Consider the following 20,181-nt stretch of genomic DNA (forward strand, 5'->3'; position numbering starts at 1 on the left):
GCAGATAGGACACTGATGACAGACCAAAGAGATGGTTCTCCACCCGAGTCTAGCTTAGGGAAGCAGTGAGTTTAATGGGGGATCCTTACTGGAGGATGGAGAAGAGGTTGCCTATGGAAGGTACAGTTAAGGGAGGCGAGGGCACCACAGAAAAGGTGCAAGCCCCACTTCCACCCCAGCAGTTGCTTTTCGCTTCTGTATCTGGAGGGAAGGATACTTAAGCGAGCCGTTAGCGAGCCTGAAGCTTCCGTGCGCCGCTTTCCGCGTGTCTCGCCTCTCCATAAGGGAGTACAGTGGGCCCAGTCTGTGAGGGGCTTGTTGGGATCATTACAACTGGTCTTTTTTTTTTTTTTTCTTGTTTAGTTTTTCAACACAGGGTTTCTCTGTGTAGCCTTAGCCGTCCTGGAACTCAGTTTGTAGGTTTGTAGACCAGGCTGGCCTCAAACTTATGAGATCTGCCTGCCTCTGCCTCCAGAGTGCTGGGATTAAAGGCGAGCACCACCATTCGGCTTACAGCTGTTCTTATTTCAAGACAGTAAGAGCCATGCCATGTCTGGATGCCCCATAACGTGTGTTTGCTCATATCCGAGGTGTCCATTCTGTGCTTTGGAGTCTAAATGTATATGAGAATGTTTTTTTATTCTCTATTTATTTGCTTATTTTTACTTTTATTTTATTTTTTCGTATTTTCAAGATAGGGGTTCTCTGTGCAGCTTTGGAGCCTGTCCTGGAACTCAGCTTCCCCGTTTATTTAAGCGTGTTAATTAAGAGACTGGACCTTACTTGTCTTAAATGTCCAGCATAGCTCTTTGCACAGTGTGGTGATAATCTTTTTTACACTATTTTGTGTGTATATGTGTGTATGCATGTGTACACATGCCACTGCACATATGCAGAGGTCATAGTTGGTTCCTTTCTACTTTGTGGGTTCTATATATTGAACGTAGGTCATCATACTTAGTGGCAAATCAATTTACCTGGTGAACCATCTTGCCAGCTCAGATAATTAATCTTTAATGTTAGTCTATCTTAAAATGTTTTTAAAAAGTAAATAAGGAAGCCGGGCGGTGGTGGCGCACGCCTTTAATCCCAGCACTCAGGAGGCAGAGGCAGGCGGATCTCTGTGAGTAGTTCGAGACTAGCCAGGTCTACAAGAGCTAGTTCCAGGACAGGCTCCAAAAACCACAGAGAAACCCTGTCTCGAAAAAAAAAAAATAAGGAGGCTTCTGGACTTTCTTGTGTATCTAAGTTCGGCGGAAATGCAACAGTGGAGTTTATTTATTATTTATTACTTTATTTATTTTTATATCTTGATGCCTAAAGGCTCTAAGAATTATTCCTAAATTAGTTTAGCATGAGACTTCTTGTTTGGGTAGACAATAGCACATTCATTTTGCAGGAGGAATTCATTCCCAAGATGACTGCTTCCTACGGCCAGTACTGATGTTGGTGATCTCAGTGTGGGATGTAGTTTGAAGATTCTTTATGATCACTTCAGGCTTAGAGAATAATGGAGTTCTTTATTAGCCATGCATCTTTGGATAAATTGCTTTTCTGTGCCTCGGTTTTCTTAGCCTCAAGATGAGGACATGGCTGTTCCTCCAGAGGCCAACACTGGGTCGTTGACCTCCCCTTTGTAACTCAGCTTCAGGGAATCCGATACCCTCCTGGCTTCCCTGGGCGTCCATATGTCTGTGACATACACAGATAAAGCTACATATAAATAAGATTAAATTTGAATAATGAGGTTAATGGGGCTGGCGAGATGGCTCAAAAGGCAAAGATGCTTGCTGCCAAGCCTGATAACCAGAGTTAGAGTAAAGCAAAGCCAAACACGTCTTCTCTACCACTGTTTTCAAAGGAAGATTGCTCATCCAGCTTTGAAGTTTTTGGGCCGTGCCTTGTTCTTCTCGATGGGGTTTATGGTGACCGTGAAGGGGAAGATCGCGAGCCCCTCGGAAGCCCCCATTTTTGTCGTCGCCCCTCATTCAACGTTCTTCGATGGAATTGCCTGCGTTGTAGCTGGGCTGCCTTCTCTGGTGTCACGCAATGAGAACGCACAGACCCCTGTGGTTGGCAGTAAGTACCCATAGGGTAACAGCTTAGATCTTATCATGTGCGCAGTTTACGTAGAAAGAATCATGTATCATCATTTTCTGTACACTTATTTGCTTTCATTCCTGAGTAGTCAACCCCTGATCTTGTTCATGCAAGTCAAGTGGTCTAATACGGAGCAAAATTCCCAGCCAGTTGAAAATAAAACTTTAAAAGATTTTAAATGTATTCCCTTTTATTTAAATGTAAAGAAAAAAAATTAGACATGTTCCCTAATCTTTAGACGTTTAGGGAACTTGTACTTTTGCAATGCCGCCATATCTTTGTGTCCCTACGTGTCGTAAGGAAAATCAGATTTCGGACACTAAACATGCTTATTTATTTGTTTTAAAAGAATCTGAAAAATACAGGTCGCATGCTGTTTCACAAACCTCTCTTCGTGGCATTAGGCTGATGAATGTGCTACGTCTTTTCTTCCAGCTCTGTTTTCTAAGTCATTGTGCCCCTATAGCTCCCCGAGGGGCATTTGTGTAACTCCTTGAAAATTATGATGTGGAACAATAAGTGCTTCCTGCCATAAAAAATAATGAAGCGCGTGAAGTGTTTTTCCTGCCAGATGCTGCTATCTCTCCCCGAGGAATCAGTCTCCAAGTAACTGCTCCCGGTTGTCCCAAGGTTACCGCAAGCACCGAGCGCTGAGCGAGGGGGTGTGAAAGCTGCCGGATGTTGTCTTAGTGTTCCCCGGGAAGAACAGTAGTCCTGGTAGCTTTGTCACTGAGTGGGGACACTTCTTTTTCCTCAGCGTGCAACTGGCATGCTTTCTGCACTATGGCTTTTTCCTAAACGTTTCCCTTGCAGATCACTTCACGTTTATTTAGCATGTGATGGGAAGCGATCTCTTCAGAGGGATTTGAGTAACAATTAGTCATAATTGCCCTCTGCTCACGCACACTGTCGATTCATATACTACGAGCGTTTAAGGTCCTCCTAAAATCAAACGTGATAGTTTGAAGCTTAGTAGCACAGTTTAACATCCACTAAGAGAAAAGACTCTTAGGAAACAAAAATTGTTTTTCCTCCCCTTCTACGCCCCCATCCCTTCTGCTAACTTCTGTAAAAATCAATGAAGAAATACCTATCTCTGCCTTTGAGATTAGAATCTAACTAGGCAACTTGGAATTCGGTTTGAAAAGTATCATCCTTTTAGACTTGCTAACATTTTCATTTTCTGTAAACAGATTCTGTCAGCGAACCCGGTGTTAATGCCATGGTGACTTGAGAAAAATGACTTTGGGTTATGACTTTGTTTTCAAGGACTGTTACGGGCTGTGCAGCCAGTTTTGGTGTCCCGTGTTGACCCAGATTCCCGAAAAAACACAATAAATGAAATCAGAAAGCGGGCGACATCCGGAGGGGAGTGGCCCCAGGTAAGATGCAGGAGTCATTCATCTACACGGAGAGCTTTTGTGTGCCTGTAGACTTACTCATTAGGGTTCACAGAGAGCGAGATGTCACGCCACGTGTCTACAGCATAATAGACGCAGAATAAACAAACCAGTCAGTGTGAAGACCCCGCCCCAGCACGTACCATTCCCTTTTAGTCACCTGATATTTTCTCTGGGTTATAACAAATGATTCTCTGAATTTAATTCCTGTTAAATAAAATAAATATTTTCTATAATTTAATTCACTTGATGAAAAATATCCTAAGTGTGCCAAATCTTTTCTGAATTATGTTTAAGTGGAGCTTTCCATTCAAGGGCACGTTAAAATAGCCTGTAAACCTATCAGACCTCACCAACTCCCACCCCTTCCCTGGGAGGCCCTTGGACGTCAGTACTGCATAGAGCAGGGATGATTGTGACAAACACCCATGTGTCTTGGCCCAGATGAAAGTACGTGATCTCTAGTGGACAGTGCTACAGCGGTCAGCCCACCTATGGTAACACATAGACGTTAAGCACATGATCTCTAGTGGACAATGTGCTACAGTGGTTGGCCTACCCATGGTAACACATAGACATTCAAGTGCACCCACCCCGAAGGCTTTAGAAACCAAGGCAACAGAGGTAGGGCTTAAAAACAAGTGAGGTGGCATTTGGAAAAGTTAGACTTTCTCTTTGGATCCAAGAACTAGGTCTAAGATTAGTAGGCGAGAGATAACAAGAAGATAGATTTCAGCTCATTTTTTTTTTCTCATTTTGCAGAACTTTTTCCCCATCCAGGGATAAAAATGGCCTGATTTGCAATCCTTCTCAGGTCCTGAGTCACAGCCACTTGGTGAGGGTAGGAGACTGGTGGAAATAATTTAAACATTAGAGCCACGAGGCTGTTTTGACTGTTCCGTCTTCCCTGAGATTTTGCCTTGCTTTGTTAGCATTCCTTGTTAGTAAGCTAAGTGTGGATTTATGCCAAGTAAAACTGTTGGCCATTGTGTCTGCTTGTCACAGGAAACCCATTTTATAAATCAGGGGATGGAATTCTGCCCACTCATTAATTTTTAGTTTGTAGTTTGAGCCAATGTTTTCTCTCTCTAATTACTGTAGATCATATATCACTAACTGCTTTGAGTACAGGGATTTGATTTGGCTTTATATACTTAGCAGCTAACTCATGACTAAATTTTAAAAGCCTCAGAAAACCAATCTTGTGTCTTAACTAACGGAGAAGAAGCTCACAGTGCTTGTATGTCTTTCACAGAGAAAACGTCAAGTAGCACATTAGCAGCTAAAATGCCTCCTCAGGACAGGCAGAGCAAGCTATGACGTCTGTCCAGCACGCATAAGGCAGCTGAGCAGAAGGCGTGTCGCAGGCCTTTCCTCCTTTGTTCTCAAGGCCTCCCCGAAATATAGACTGAGAATAAATAGCATTTAATGAGAAAACTAAAGCACAAAGATTTCTTTAGGTTAAGGATATAACCTTGCTATATGTCTTCTTTTAAATTTATTCAGATCACTAATAAAAACTTTCAGAAACAAATGTAAAAGGAAGCAGAAGTAAGCCACATATTCTGTAAACTAAGAGTTTTATTTATTTAAAGCTTTAATTGTCTTCTAATTATTAGACTTGTCAAACTGTACCCCTTTTCGAGGAAGATGGAACCATCTGATTCCAGTTTTTGTTAGAATCATGAGTTAGCTTTTTATTTAATTTTGGAAACATTAGCAGTGTTGGTGACGTCATAGGACAATAAAGAGGTAGCCTATTAATTAGATTGAAATATTAAATTTATTCCTTTTCTCCCAAGATACTTGTTTTCCCAGAAGGTACTTGTACTAATCGCTCCTGTTTGATTACTTTTAAACCAGGTGAGATAAATTAAATTATGCCTTGTAACAATGTAGTATTTGAGATTTCTCAAATGATTTGATTGTGATGCACAATGCAACTCAGTTGCTCCTGGCATTCCTTTTCTTATAAAACCTTTCTGATGCTGTGATTCCACAGAACGTATTCCTAGCTACTCCTTTCCTCTCCTGTTTGACATAGGCTTTTCCTTTCAGTGGGGTGTGTGTATGTGTGTGTGAGTGTGTGTCTGTGTGTGTTAGTTTGTGTATGTGTGTCTGTTTGTATATATGTGCGTGCATGCTCAGAAGGCACTGACGTTTTTCTTTTTCCTCCAAGGACCCTCATAGATACCTGGGGTCTTCTGTCATGTAGTGGGCAGCCTACCTTAATATCATTCAAGTTTTTATATGCCTTCCAAACTTCCAAAGTTCACTCTTTTTTTTTTCTATCTTAAGAGGGCAGCCATGGATGTGCCTTTTAACTTGGGACACTCTAGGCTGTTTATGTTGGCTGCTGGTGTGCTCCGCACCAAAGGTGTGCCTCACTTCAAGCCAGCGTAATGGCTTTGCTTCCAGCATTTTAGTTCTTATTTTCTCTTGGATTTTATTCTCTCCTTGATTTTGCCGTGACTTTCTTATGTTGTTGGGTAGCATACACTTAGGAAATGAAAATAACCCCTAAAATAAATAAAAATGGTACAAGTTATATATATCCTAAAGAATTGTTTTGAAATAAATGTCCTTAATTTTCTTTATCAAAGGAAACAGTGAATAAAGATATGCTTACGCGGTTGAGCATACCATTTAATGTTTGCCTTAGGTCTGACTTGTGATGACTCATTTTGGTAAATATTTCAGCATGGTTCATGTTTTGTCTACTCCTAAGCCATCAGTGTATTTATACAATTTTTGCTATTATATACTTCTTGTTCCTGTACAAACCATGCTAACAATCCCGATGTGATTCCAGGAGCCTTCATTCCAGGAGTTCCAGTGCAGCCCATCCTCCTCAGATACCCAAACAACCTGGTAAGGGAAGAATTCTGCTCTCCAAATAGCTTATTCTCTGGGACCTTCTTAAATATCTGATTGATGAATGGCTGAATGAAAGAAGCAATTGGGTAGACTGAGGCCACCTGCCACTGGGTTGGCTTTTTTTTTTTTAATTTTGCAAGATAAACGGCTATCTGTGATAGCAGAACTAAGTGTCATTCTGTATAACTTAGCTCCAAGAGGGTATTGCTTGGTCTCTGCTGTGCCATCTCTGTTATGGACGGACAGATTATGTCTCATACGTAGGCTCTGCTTATACCCGACAGCAGGAAGTTGTGATTTTTGTGGAGATGACAAGGAACCTTTTTCCAGATACAGAGGTGACTTAGTGGGAGGAAGGCTGGAAGTAGAGGAGGATTCCCCCGGGGGAGGAAGTAAGTGCAGGCCAGAGCCTCTGGAAGCAGTGTGATTAATTAAGTCCTAGAGAACTTCCCCTCTTCTCTAACGTTTAAGGCTGCTCCAGGAAACAGTGTCTTCTGCATCACCTGGTTACACTGTTCTCTGGACATCATTCGTACGGCCCTTCCCCAGACACTGGGGTCACATTGTTCTTTGGACATCAGTTGTACGGCCCTTCCCCAGACACTGCGGTCACACTGTTATCCTCTGGATATCATCAGTCTCACTGCCCTTCCCCTGACGCTGGGTTCATCCTGAAAGGACCCTACCAGAGGGTTATAAAAAGGCAGAAGTAACTGTAATGCATACTAGTTAAGATTACAAGTTCTTGGCCAGTTCAGCTTTCTGTTCAGTGGCTGGTTTCTCAGCTTGAGCATGTCCAGTAAAAAAGGGGTTAAAGTCCGTCAAGCTTCTACTCTGGCTCCTGCCTATATATTTGAATTTTTATATATTAAAATTCTTTTACTATATGATGCTTTGATGTTTTCTTTTAAATAATCATTTTTATACTTGAGAAATTATATATATTACACATATATGCACACAAATTAATTTTTCAGATATACTCATTTGGGGAAAAAATAACTGAACATGTGCAATAATTATTTTTAATTCAGAACAAGTTGTTCCATGAAAGCATATAAAGTTGGGAAATGATCTCTATGTAGCTATATAACCTGTGTAGTTCAGGAATTTGTACATTAGTTCACATCCTTTAATAATTACAAATTTATTATTTTTGATACGTTGCTTTTGTTCCAAGAAACATGAACCTTAATATTAAACAAAGCCTTATTATTTTGTTTAATTTTTGTTTGTTTTGTTTGATTTATTTTTGAGGCGGGGTCTTAGGTAGCCCTTGTTGGTGTTGAACTCATGGTGTAGCTAAAAAATGATTTCTTGCCCGCATCTCTCCTCTGCTGAGATTACAGGTGTCTGTCCTAGTCTAGACTAACTGTTTGACTGCATCTGTTGTTTTAGGATACTGTGACCTGGACATGGCAAGGATATACATTGTAAGTCCCATATAGTTTAATAGTTTATGCAAACTATCTTAATGAAGAAAAGAAATAGTATTTATTCCTTCTTTTTTTAAAAAAAAAAGTCTTATTTTTGTAAAAGTAAACATTTCTAATCAATCTTTAATCTTTTTTTTATTTTTTTTTCAATCTTTAATCTTTTAGCCATATCTCTAGGAACAGTATCACTTTCTCGCCTACTAACTGCCCAGTGAGACTCATGTCTGTTATACCATTTGAGGAAAACTAGCTGTCTGTCAGCTTCACGATTTTATCGACCAGTTTGTAGGGAACATTCCAGGGCCCTGGCTTGCATCATGCTTTAGCTTGAATCTTTCTCTCTCGTTCCCACTGTAGATTTAGCATCCCGTCCTCTGTTCGGATTTTATGAGGTTAGTTTAAGCAGTTTAGATTACATCAGTTTCGGGATCCGACACTGGTGTGGCACATCTGTTTGCTGAGGAAATGGCTCCCCAGGACTTCTGTTCCATTCCCAGATCCTGAAAGCGCAGGGATAGGCAGTTTCTGGAGCTCTTAGAGAGGTGAGGCGTGTTTTCACCATTAAACAGGCTGAAGTCAACGAAACAGGTAGACTCCAGCTTTCTTCCAGGACCTTTTGTTTGGTGTGAGCCTACTTAAATTTCAGTGAGAGCCATGCAAATGTGGGTTTTAAAATCTTCCCCAGGGACCTTACCCAGTTTTGACAATGCTAGCAGCAGAGCTCAAGTAACATTGCCAGTGGGAGTATTGGAGGAAATCTGCAATGCTTTCTAGCACGCTCTAGCTTCTTACACTTCATGTGTACACTCTCTTGACCTTTAGAAAACGGAGAGGGGGAGAGTGTGTGTATTTCTCCTTTTGTGTGTGTGCAGACATTTCTCTGAAATAGTATGTAAATCAGAAAGATAACGTAAGGGCAGCTGAACAAACGTCACTGCATATAGAACACACATTTTCCTTTTGAGCTTCACCGACTCTGGCACGTGTAGTGCTAGAAACAAGACACGAGGAAGGATATGTGTTACATAATGTACGGAATGTGTGATCTTCCACTTCTCAGGGAGCCAGTTTCACTCCTCTGACGTTCCATGCCACTACTAGCTTTGAATTGCTAGTTTTTAACTCTTGCACAACAAAAGCCCTCAAAGAAACAAGTGGTACATGACCATCTCAGAAACACAGTGCCTGGAATTTCAGTGGGCACCAACGTGTATCTTCTAATGCATGCCATCCATTGGGCACTTCTAGGCTAGGTGCCCTGTGGAGAGCGTGGCGTTGTCATCGTGCAGCGGTCTGGGTGATTGTGAAGGTCAAGTAGAACGTTTCCTGGAAGTGGGTAGGGGAAGAACGGAGAGTGGCTTAGGAATACAGCTTGCTAGCCTGGGGAGTGTTTAATGAAGGAAAAAATAAAATTGGGTGCGCTTGGGGCCCTTTTCCTCCTACGGGGTTGCAGAGGACCCAGGTATAATTCCTAGCACCCACATGGCCTCTCATAATCAATGTCTGCACCTTCATTTCCAGGGCATTCAATGACCTCTCTGGTGTCTTTGGGTATTACACACACACACACACACACACAGTGCACAGACATACATGCAGTCAAAACACTCAGATACAACATAATAATAGAAAACATTTAAGAGAAGACTGTTTGATTATGGTTAAGAAACGTTGGTGTGACTTGGAGCTTAAGTGTAGTAAAAAGTCTTCCTTTCCCCTTTCAGATGGTAAGTGTGGCCACAGTCACATTTCCACATCATAATTAACTCTACAACTCCTAAATGGAAATCCCAAATCCCTTCTTTTTTTTTTTTTAGATAGGAAGTTCATTAAATTTTTTTGGCCGTTTCATACATGATGCATTCTGAGTATGTCATTCCTCACCCTCTTCCCTCCCCACCCCATCAACCTGTCCTCCTCTGTACAAGTCCCCTTTCTTACATTCATGTCTTTTTGCTTGTTCTGTGACTGAGTTTAACCAGAGCTGTCTGTATGACCTCGGGTTTATAACTGTCCACTGGAGCCTGGTGGACTGACCAGTGGGTACATAGCTGAGGGTACTGAACACCCTGCATCCACATCTGTAGCCAGTATTCCTTGGTGGGAATCCTAACTTACTTCAGTTAGTCCCTTCAGATCATTTTTACAGGTAAATTATTCTTTCATTTTTTATAACAAAAAATAAAAATTAAAAAAAAAAAGATTGGTTGTTTTCTCAAACCCATGGTCTAATCCACTCTGCCTGATTTCTGGGTCAGCTGTCTAAAGAGGCTAAACTGAAAATCCTCCAGACATCTGGCTCAGCATCTAAATCTCAGAAAGCTGTAAGGAAGGACATTTGTCTCAAAAAACTATTGTTGATGGGTTGGTCAACCACTTTGAGAAGCCCTTTGTCCAGATTTACAATGAAATTTGCGAGTTTTCAGGACATTTCCCCATAGCTCAAACCTTATTACTGAGACAACTTTGATAAAATTTGTAATTATAAGGAAAAAAATCTTGCTGACATTTATAAAGTTGTTACCCAAAGAATTTAGAAATCCAGTGTACTAAGGCGCATTCCTGTGAACACACTTATAAGCCTTTATAGCTTATTTTAGACTTTTTAATTTTGACTTAACATGTATGGTGTTTTGCCCATGTGTGTCCCTGTGTACCACGCGCATGTCTATTGCCCAGGGAGGTCAGAGGAAGGCATCGGATCATCTGGGATTGGAATTACAGACAGGTGCACACTGCCATCTGGATGCTGGGAGCTGAAGCTAGGTTCTCTGGAAGAGCAGTCTCCCAGCTCTGTCTCCCAACCACATTTACATATATTAAAGCAAAAAAAACAAAAACAAACAAACAACAACAACAACAACAAAAGTAGACTCTGGGTATTCTCTCTCAAGACTTAGAGTGAGCGTGTGCTGTCAAGGAGACTGTAAACCTGAGGTTTGGTCTATTTGAGCTATTCCTTGCCCTCCACCAATCTGACACAGTGATGGTGGTTTTGATTTAGTTTTTCAATATCAAGAATAGTTGTCTCACCCAGAAAAAGAGGGGTCTTGGCTAGCGTGCAGCCTAGTTAAATGCAAGCTATGCATGCAGTGTGATGTGGGGATGCCTGGGTGTAAATCACAGATGGTACCTGCCTGGCTGTCTGAGAATACCTTCTCTCTTCTTCTTTTCAGCATCCAGTTGTGTGTGCTTACTTTCTGTCAGCTCTTCACAAAGGTGGAAGTTGAGGTAAGTCATTAAGATGTAGTCTCTTCCCTGACTGTATCCTCGCTTAGGGGTGGCAGCCCAACACCGTTAAAAGCCCCCCCCCCCCCCGCCCATCTCCTAGATTGCCTTCCTAAGTCCCTGCTGTCGGATTTAGCTCTTGGAATCAAGCCAGCAAATGCATGTAACTTCTGAGAACCGCCAACATGCTAATCACTCGGGCAGGTAAAATTTGCCTCCTCCTTCTCGCTCCTCGACATTCTAATGCCGACTCATACCTCGTCGTCTGTCCCACACCTGACTAAAAGAGCAGCGGTAGCTGGTGGAGCCAGCTATCTTAAGAGTAGTGTGAAAACGGAGAGGTAATGCCTATGACGGAGACACCAGCTGTAGATGCCTTCAGGGAGAGTGTGCGCTTGCACCTGGGAACGCTGAAGAAGTTTTGTGTGGCTTACATCATAGTCCACGAGATGGTCTTTGAGTTGTAGGGGAAGAATGGAAGTGAATAAATAATTAGAACATTTTCAAAATTTGGACCAAATTCTGAGACCCTAAGAATTGGTTTCAGGTAACAAGTGAAACCCTTAAGTCATGACTGAAGGGTGAAGGCTAAAGTTTTGGGACCTAAGGCTCTAGCCTGGTGTCCCCATTGCGTCTGTGGATTAGGCAGTGAATAGCTTAAACTTTTATGTATACTGCTGAATTCTGAATGGAGGCTTGTGCTCTTAAGGGGCAGGAATGTAGCATTTAAAATACAATTCTGACTTGCTGCATAGCTTAATTGTTTAACCATCTAGGTAACTAGCAATATCAAGTGATGTACAGGAGTAAACCAGACTTTAAAATGCGTTTAAACTCTCATGAATTCTTTGGAGATTTGCTTGCTCTCTGCCTACTTGAAAGATATCTTTTTATTAGTCTTTATGTACACCTACCCACTTTTAAAATCAGCTTGCCATCTATCAACATTGTCATAAAATGTAGCAGGACACTTACTGGTGGGCTAATCCTAGTGGGGGACAGGGCAGGTCAGGGTCTAATCTGTGTCCCAGAAAGTTCAGGAAGCACTCAGGCAAATACAGTGAACTGGGGTCTTTCTCTGAGCCTTTGAACTGCTAGACCACAGAACTCTTCCACAGAGGATGGGCAGGTTCATTCTGTTGTCCCTAAGTGCCCTGAGCACGGCTCTTCCTTCTTTAATAACTGTTTGTGTGGTCTAGCTCTATTTTCTTTTTCTACAAAAGACCAACAAGCCTGTACTTAAAACAACCTTGTCACCTCTGCAGATTTGGAAGCTATCACATGCACACATGCACACGCACGTACACACACACTCACCCACCCCACATGCCATAAGTGTCCTCTCCTCTAAATTGACCCTTCTCCAGACAAACCTAAAACCCAGCTCCGAATGCAGAAGTACACCCAGAGATGTACTTTCCTGTCTAGCGTACATGTCCGTGGTGAAACTGCATTACAACGGGGTACGTCAGTTCCTCATCGTGGCCTCTGACTGCTATTACCACATTTCCTTTCTGTGTCACGACTATTTCTTTAAAAAAAAAATGCATTCTCCATCTGGCAAAGGAAAGAACGTATTCTTTGTTCTATAACTTCACAAGCGAAGTGGCTTTCAGCTTGTTGGAAATAGCTGGATCAGTAAGGGAACTGAATTGAGGTATTTGGATGGTGGTGCCGAACTGGAATTTATGAGTTTGAAGTTTAGTATTCTTGTTTTTTATTATATTTATTTTGGATTTATAGTTCTTCCACACGTGGAGCTCCTGACTGCTTTATTTTGTGTTTTGTGATACTGGAATTTTACCCAGGGTTTCACACATGCTAGGCAGGGGTTCTACCAGGGAATTGTATACATTCCCCCAGTATTTCTTATTCAGTTTAAGAAAGAATCTTGCTAAGATGCCCAGATTGGCCTCAGACTTGGAATTCTCCTGCCTCAGGGTCTGAGTAGTTAAGATTAAGATGTATACCACCATGTATGGGTCTAATAGCTTAATAACATTTGAAGATTTTAGTTCTCTACTCTTTGACTCTAACTCAGATATGCATCCCCGCGCCTTTCCGGCACTAAGCGTGGCCACACCCTAGCACAGACTAATAATCCGGGCTTTGTTTCCAAGGCTCAGCCTTTCCCACTGAAACATCTGTAGCCAGCTGACCTGCCCCGCGTGGAGCTCTGTTGGAGGGGGGTGGTCTCCGGTCATTTGTCCCTGGGATTGTAGGTGTCTGGGCAGTTCAGAAACAATTCTAGCTTGGGGGAGGTTGTTCATTTGTTTGTTTGTTTGATGGAAATCTTTGTTATTTTTGTAAATGTGCTATTAAACCATCTTCAACACTGAGTAACCTAATCTAAGACTTGCTATCTAAGAATAAGATATTCGTTTTATACTTTTAAAAGTAAACTTTGGGTGGATTATTACAATGATTATTGTATATTATATAGCTTTAAAAAAAGTCTTCAAAAAGCCAATTACTTAAGGGAGGGTTGAATAGGTCATGTATTAAATAACAGCTAGGCATGTTCACAGAAATGTATTTTATGTAGACATTATAGGCTGCCCTTGTACAAATCTAGACGGAAGAGGCCTCACACATAGGTTCTCTCGACTGCAGGGTAGAGCCTGGTGATTCTCAGCTGCAAACCTGTTTAGCATTTGCTGTGTTAAATGCCGTAGGCAGTTATGTCACAGTGATACTTGAACAGCTAAAAACATGTATCGACAGCTCCATTGCAATCCTACAGGATCATCATTATATATGAGTCCCATTGCTGCACATCATGTTTTACCGCCTGTGCCTGTATGTTTGTGTAATTTGTTTAAATATCTAAATACCTTAAATTATTTGTAATTTTGAATCTAAAGCAGGCCTTTTAGAAAAATCCAGATTTTACACCTTCACATAAACATACACCAGCCACATGTATGTTCTAACAAAGAAACTTTGTTCTGGAACATGACAGAATTCTGCAGTTTGTATGTATTAGTAGACATGAGTATTTTAAAAAATATCAGATCGTTCCAGGTTTTTGCTGCTTGCCTACATGTGTGAAAAGTACTTCAACTTCTCTAAATCTATGTTCTCACTGGTGAATGAGGATAGTAACACCTTTTTATAGGGTTGTGAAATTTAATAAGGCTACATACATGGTAAGCGTTCATTACGCATTAACTTTCGCTTCCCACCTCATCTGGCAGTTTTGTCCCACCGGGAAGGAAACACCAAGTGGTATTGGTAAAAGTCTTTCCTTCATTGTGCATTTTCTCTCTGAAGATTTAGAAAAGGAATCATAAGCATACAGTCTCACATCGTTAGAGCTGACTTAGCGATGCTTTCGTTTTCTAGGACAAAAGAAAAATAAGACGATCATAGTGTCATCATTTAGCAGTCTTCCCCTTCTTACTCATTAGTCAATGGGAAGGACGCGTTCCTGGTGTGGTTACGAAATAATGAGCAAACTAGTTTTACTGGTGTTCGGTGTTGATGGGAGGCCTGGTCCTCGTTACGGGATAAATGTACCTAATACAGCCAGGTGTTTTCCCTGACTCTTGTGTACAGTTTAAAGCTTGAGAAGAGGGGGACACCATAAAAAAACAAAGCCCGAAGCTGGGAAATGGGACGCTTTCTAACAGAGACAAAGTCAAGCGTGGTGTAAAACTGGAGACTATTTAAACAGGGAGGGAAGGGGAGTTGTGAGGCTGGGGGCGGGTAAAGTCGCCTGGCGTGGGCTGCCTTCCTCTGGAGGTCAGAGTAAATTGCCGCTAACTTCTAAAAACTAAAGAATTGTTTGGCAATTTAAAACTTGATTTCCTTTTATCATTTTGTTAGAGATTTAACTAACATTTTTAACCTCCTGTTTTCTTCTTTGAATTACATATTATGTAAGTGTAGTCTGTTTTGCTAGGTTAGGGCAGAGGATTTGCAGTGTGTTGTTCTGGATATAGTAAGTGTTGTGGAGACCTCTGGTGGCTCAATTGGTTTATCCACCCTGAAGAAGTAGGTGCTGAGCAGAGAGACTTCTAATTAGAAAGAACCTTAGAGACTGTGGAGTCAACGCTGTTCATTTGACAGAAGGACTTAAAGCCCCAAAGAAGCTAAATGCCTTTCCCTGGATCGCACAGCAGGACCATTCTCCAAAGTGCTGTTGCTTCCATGTCCAGTTAATAAAATAAACATGAAAAGCACAATGACACATAGCACTTTCTTCTGTAAATCCTTCACGTTTATCCTCAGAAGGTCTCTTGCATCCCAGCCCCATTCTGCATCTTCATTCCTCCTCTTCCACATCCCAGCGTCTCTCCTGGGACCATTGCAGAATTTTCCAGACTCTTCTTTCTCTGTTCCCAACTTTTTCATCTTTGGTACCCAACCACACAAGCTGTTGCTCAAAGACTCAGACATCAGGGCTGGAGAGATGGCTCAGCTGTTAAAGGCACTGGCTGCTTTTCCAGAGGACCTGGGTTCAATTCCCAGCTCCCCTATAGTGGCTCACATGTTCTGGAAACTCCAGTCTGAGAGAATCCAGTGCCCCCTTCTGCTTTCAATGGCAAATACATACATGTGGCGCACAACCTTATATATGTAGGCAAAACACCAACCCACAAAATAAAGCCAACGAAATAACCCTAGGCTTTGTCTTGTCTCACCGCTTTGCTCAAACTTCATCTGAGTCACCAGTGTCTCAAGATTCATAGTGTGCTTAGCAATATTTGAATATAGGTCCATCTGAAAAAAGCCCTTTGAGTTCTAGGCCTGCCATTTATGTGTGGACTTGGCTATATTATTTAGTCTTTAAAGTCGCATTTTCATCATAAGTTAAAAAGCTAACATTTCATATTAAATGGTAGGGCTTGTCTCAGAGCTGAGAGGGCTAATTATAAAGCCCCTTATGAAAGCACTCAATACTGACTTAGCTCATTGTATAACAAATATCTGCCATACTTCATGGAGAACTTCCTGGAGGCTTCAGTGCCAAATCTCCAGGGCATGGCATACTGACCGGCCCATGAAAGGTCTATGTTCAACCAATATCTGTTGAGTGAATGCGAATCATGATACCTTGAGTCATTTAACCTTTATATATTATAATTCTTTATGATGTAAATAAGAATTAATAAAATGATGCATATGAAACACATAGCATAGTCCCAGGTTCACAGGTTTATTTCAGTAAACTAGCGAAATGGGCAAAATGGCACATACCCTTGGAAAGCCATGATGAAGGGTTGGGTTTCTGTAGCACACTCTCAACAGAATTAGCTCTTTGGTGGAACCTTCTCCCTAGCCTCATCTGCTGCACTGACTACATCTCTTTGCCTCCCACCCTCACTCAAAATTCATAGTCTCCTGATCCTTGCTCTCACACTCCAGGAGAAATGGTTTGGTGGGAGAAAATAAAAGTCTGACAAGTCTTGGACCAAACCTGAGCCATGTGAATTCTCTAACACTGGGTAGGTGAGCTAAGAGTTAAAACACTGCATGTAATTGTACCTAGCATGAGGGGTGGCAATGATGTGTTCATCTGCCTTACTAAGATGTGGGACTTCTTAGAAAAAAGGGTCCTAAGAATCTTGTCTGGAGTATTGTAAGATCAGAAAAGTTACATAATTTTGATATGGAATTAAAGCCTTCTCGGTGTTAGAAACACATATGAGCACATACACCCACATGACGTGCACATATACACTCCACACACATTCACACAAGCAAGTTAAAAATAAACAAGGGCAGCACAAGTCAGGCATCAATGTGAGGCGGAGAATAAAGTTAAAAATGATGAAGGAAAACAGACAAACAAACAAAGAAAAATACAAAGCAACAATAAAGTGTGACAGACAGAAGACTAGAAAGCCAGTTCTGAAGTTTAATTTTTTTAAAGTAGGAAAAATAAAAAAAGCATAGTTTTCAATCAAATAACTTAAGTATTGTTAATATTGGAATGGACAGAATATATGATAGTATAAAAGATTTTTTAAAGGCCTTTTCCACTTAAAATAGGAATGAAAAAAAATCCAGCTCTGCAGCTGAAGTTTTAGGCACTGCTACATTACAGATTCTAGAATTCCAGGAATCAGTCTTCTTCAGAATCAGGGTAAGGCTAGTAGGTGACCATGGCCATCTTTCTACAACTGGGAAGGCAGTTAAGCTAAGTTAACACAGGAGGCTCCCATGTCCCAAGTCTGAGCCCAGAGTCCCTCGCATGACATGGAACATAGGGCTCCAGGAAGGCCAAGGTTGAGATATGCTGATTGGTCATTTAACGGAATTCATTTAGTGTTTAATGTCCTGGGCCTAAGGACCGCTGTGGAAAGGTGTGTTTGTCTTTCAGTTCCTGCCTGTCCAAGCACCAAGTGATGAGGAAAAAAACGATCCTGTTCTTTTTGCCAGTAGAGTCCGGAATTTAATGGCAGAGTAAGTATGTCTTAGAGCTTCTAACTGATAAACAATTTGAAAATTATTGGTAAAATGCTACTTAATATAGCTTAAAGCATCGCCCCCCCCCCCATGGTTCTCAATCGTGAGCTCATGTGGGAGGTACGGTGGTGTGTTAAGGTACACAGTCAGCAAAATAGCTGATCATGGTGTGTCTCTGCTCGAAAGGCCAGCTAGTGTCTGGGGGAGGGTGGTTTCAGGCACCCTCACTGAGGCTAGTTTTCCATCCCCTGAACTTCCCAAGGCTGACCATTTCTAAAGTATTAATGGTTATACTATCAGAAAGGAAAAGGCTTGCTTGTGGGATGCACAGAGAAGGAAAAGAGCTCCCATATGAAAGAACGGCTATAATAGCATTTACAAACTGGACAGTGTATTTCTTGCACTTAAGGGGGTTTTAACTGGTGAGTATTTTAATTAGATAAATTACCCCGACTTGTAACAAAAAATGTGTTATTGTACACCACCACTCAGGCAGCTTTTGGGCCCTCCCTATGTATACCCTAACCCAGGGTCTGCTTCCCTCTCTGACCCCCAGTAGGAGCCCCAATAGGAGGTTTGGGACTGATAAACACACAGATTTCCCCCCCTTGCCTTTTAGTAAAAACTCTATAGGAACTCCAAATTTGACTTTGCCCTGGTTAGTTTTATTGACTGTCAACTTGACATAGGCTGGGATCATTTGGGAAGACGGATTCTCAATTGAGACAATGCCTCCGTGAGATTTGCCTATAGGCAAGTCTAGTGCGGTTTTTTCTCTTTTCTTTTTGGTGGGAGGATTTTAAAAATTATTTCTTTTAGTTTTTAAGATTAATACACCTCCATAACTTCCCCCTTTCTTTCAAATTCATGTACTCTTTTTTTTTTTGCATTAAGTATTGTGCTTGTTTGTGTGCGCATGCACGCTTTAGTGTGTGTTTAAATATATGCCTACAAGCACTCAGTCTGAATAATGTCACTGACGATTTGGTATTGGATAACCAGGTGGTGTACTCATCCCTGGGGAAGACAGTTTCTCCCACTTTCAGCATTACATTTCTTTACATTAAATTAAATTGCATTACATTAAATTGCAGTGAATTTTCTTAATTACTGATTTATATGGGAGGGCCCAGCTCACTGTGATCAATGGCGTCCCTGAGCTGGTGGTCCTGGGTTCTATAAGAAAGCAAGCTGAGCAAGCCCTAGGGTGCAAGGCAGTAAGCAGCACCCCCTCCGTGGCTTCTACATCAGCTTCTGCCTCCAGGTTCCTGTCCTGCTTGAGTTCCTGCCCTGACTTCCCTCAGTGGTGAACTGCTACCTGGAAGTGTAAGCAAAATAAACCCTGAGTCTTAAATGTGCCTGCTCATCTCAGCTCTCAAGAGGCTGGGGATGGTGACGTCATGCCAGCTTGGTGTGCACTCTGATCCCTGTATTAAGATACGAAAGGCTCAAAGCAAGTGCTATGAAGGCCCTTTATGCATATTATCTCGGCTTGTGCTCAGAGCAGCCCTGCGGCAAGGAGAGCAGTAGGCCGCTTCCTAAGCAGTTTCCCCCAGATCCTGTGAGATGATGGCAGGCTAGGACTCAGATCCGCACTTCCGATTGCCAAACCCCACAACACTAATTATTATGTTGCATAATTTGCAATACTACTATTAATAAAGTATTTTTTCCAGTGAGAACACAAACTGTGAATTTTCAGCTGTACAGAAACCTAAAGATAGAAGGCATTCCAGTGAGTGGATCGAGGAAGTAGAGCAAAGCAAGAGAACCAACCATCTGAGGAACCACAGATACCTTTCTCATCACCACGACCTGCTCACCAGCACAGGACTGGTGGAACATGAGTGTTTCATGCCATGTTTTTCTTCCTTACTGCTTTTAGAGCGTTGGCAATACCAGTGACGGATCACACCTACGAAGACTGCAGGCTGATGATCTCAGCAGGACAGCTAACGTTGCCTATGGAAGCTGGGCTGGTAGAATTCACTAAGATTAGCCGGAAATTGAAGTAAGTATAATTCAAGATATATGCGCACACCCATACACATTCATCCCATTCTTGCCAGAACGCATGTGTGGAGGTCAGGAGACAACTTGCAGAGGTCAGATAATCCTCTTTCCACCATGACTTCCACCAGCCAGAGGTTGAACTCAGGTCATCAGGCTGGATGACAAACACCTTTATCCAATGAGTCATCTTGTAAGCAGCCTTCCCATAGTTTGTTTGTTTGTTTGTTTGTTTGTTTGTTTATTGGTTTGATTACCTATTTGATTTGGTTCTGCTAAGGCAGACCCCCCTCCACCAGCCCCCATGTATTTGTAATCTTGTTTGAACTATTTGGAATTACTAATTTGGCTGTGTGGTGTGACTCTCACATATTTCTTTGATTATGGTTAATTCCGTATTTACAGTAGTTAGTGACTTAATAAATGTTGTCATCCTCCCTAGGCGATTGCTGTAAAACTCATTCTCCTTTCAAAGTTTCTTATGGAAATGGATTTTGATAAGTTATATAGACAATATTTTTGTCTTTTAGATGACAATAAGATTTTGCTTTTGTGCTAGCACTATGTCCACAATATTCCTCAGGTTTGAAAAGTGATACAGTCATTGAACCTGCTTGTAGAAGTATGTATCCGATCACATATTTAATTCCTCAAAGCAAAGAGGTGATGTAAGCATAGTGTATTTTCCAATATTTTGTCATTCTGAGGAGATGGGT

The 20,181-nt window shown here is 41.6% G+C and overlaps 1 protein-coding gene across 2 annotated transcripts in view; it reads left to right on the forward strand.

Moving 5' to 3' along the window:
• Positions 1 to 20,181, forward strand: part of Lpcat2 (lysophosphatidylcholine acyltransferase 2) — a 59,409-nt gene that overhangs the window by 12,639 nt on the left and 26,589 nt on the right. Inside the window, exons 3-10 of one of the 2 annotated variants that reach the window (XM_050143459.1) lie at positions 1,862 to 2,079; positions 3,370 to 3,482; positions 5,303 to 5,363; positions 6,313 to 6,371; positions 7,776 to 7,810; positions 10,990 to 11,044; positions 17,370 to 17,452; positions 19,341 to 19,466. In XM_050143459.1, coding sequence (XP_049999416.1) covers positions 1,862 to 2,079; positions 3,370 to 3,482; positions 5,303 to 5,363; positions 6,313 to 6,371; positions 7,776 to 7,810; positions 10,990 to 11,044; positions 17,370 to 17,452; positions 19,341 to 19,466 — 750 coding nt within the window. The remainder of the gene's footprint in view (positions 1 to 1,861; positions 2,080 to 3,369; positions 3,483 to 5,302; positions 5,364 to 6,312; positions 6,372 to 7,775; positions 7,811 to 10,989; positions 11,045 to 17,369; positions 17,453 to 19,340; positions 19,467 to 20,181) is intronic. The other variant, XM_050143460.1, reaches the window with a different exon arrangement.

The sequence above is a fragment of the Alexandromys fortis genome, unplaced genomic scaffold (genome assembly GCF_014885135.2).
Source record: "Alexandromys fortis isolate MF-2015 unplaced genomic scaffold, M_Fortis_MF-2015_v1.1 scaffold_1, whole genome shotgun sequence".
Lineage (NCBI taxonomy): Eukaryota > Metazoa > Chordata > Mammalia > Rodentia > Cricetidae > Alexandromys > Alexandromys fortis.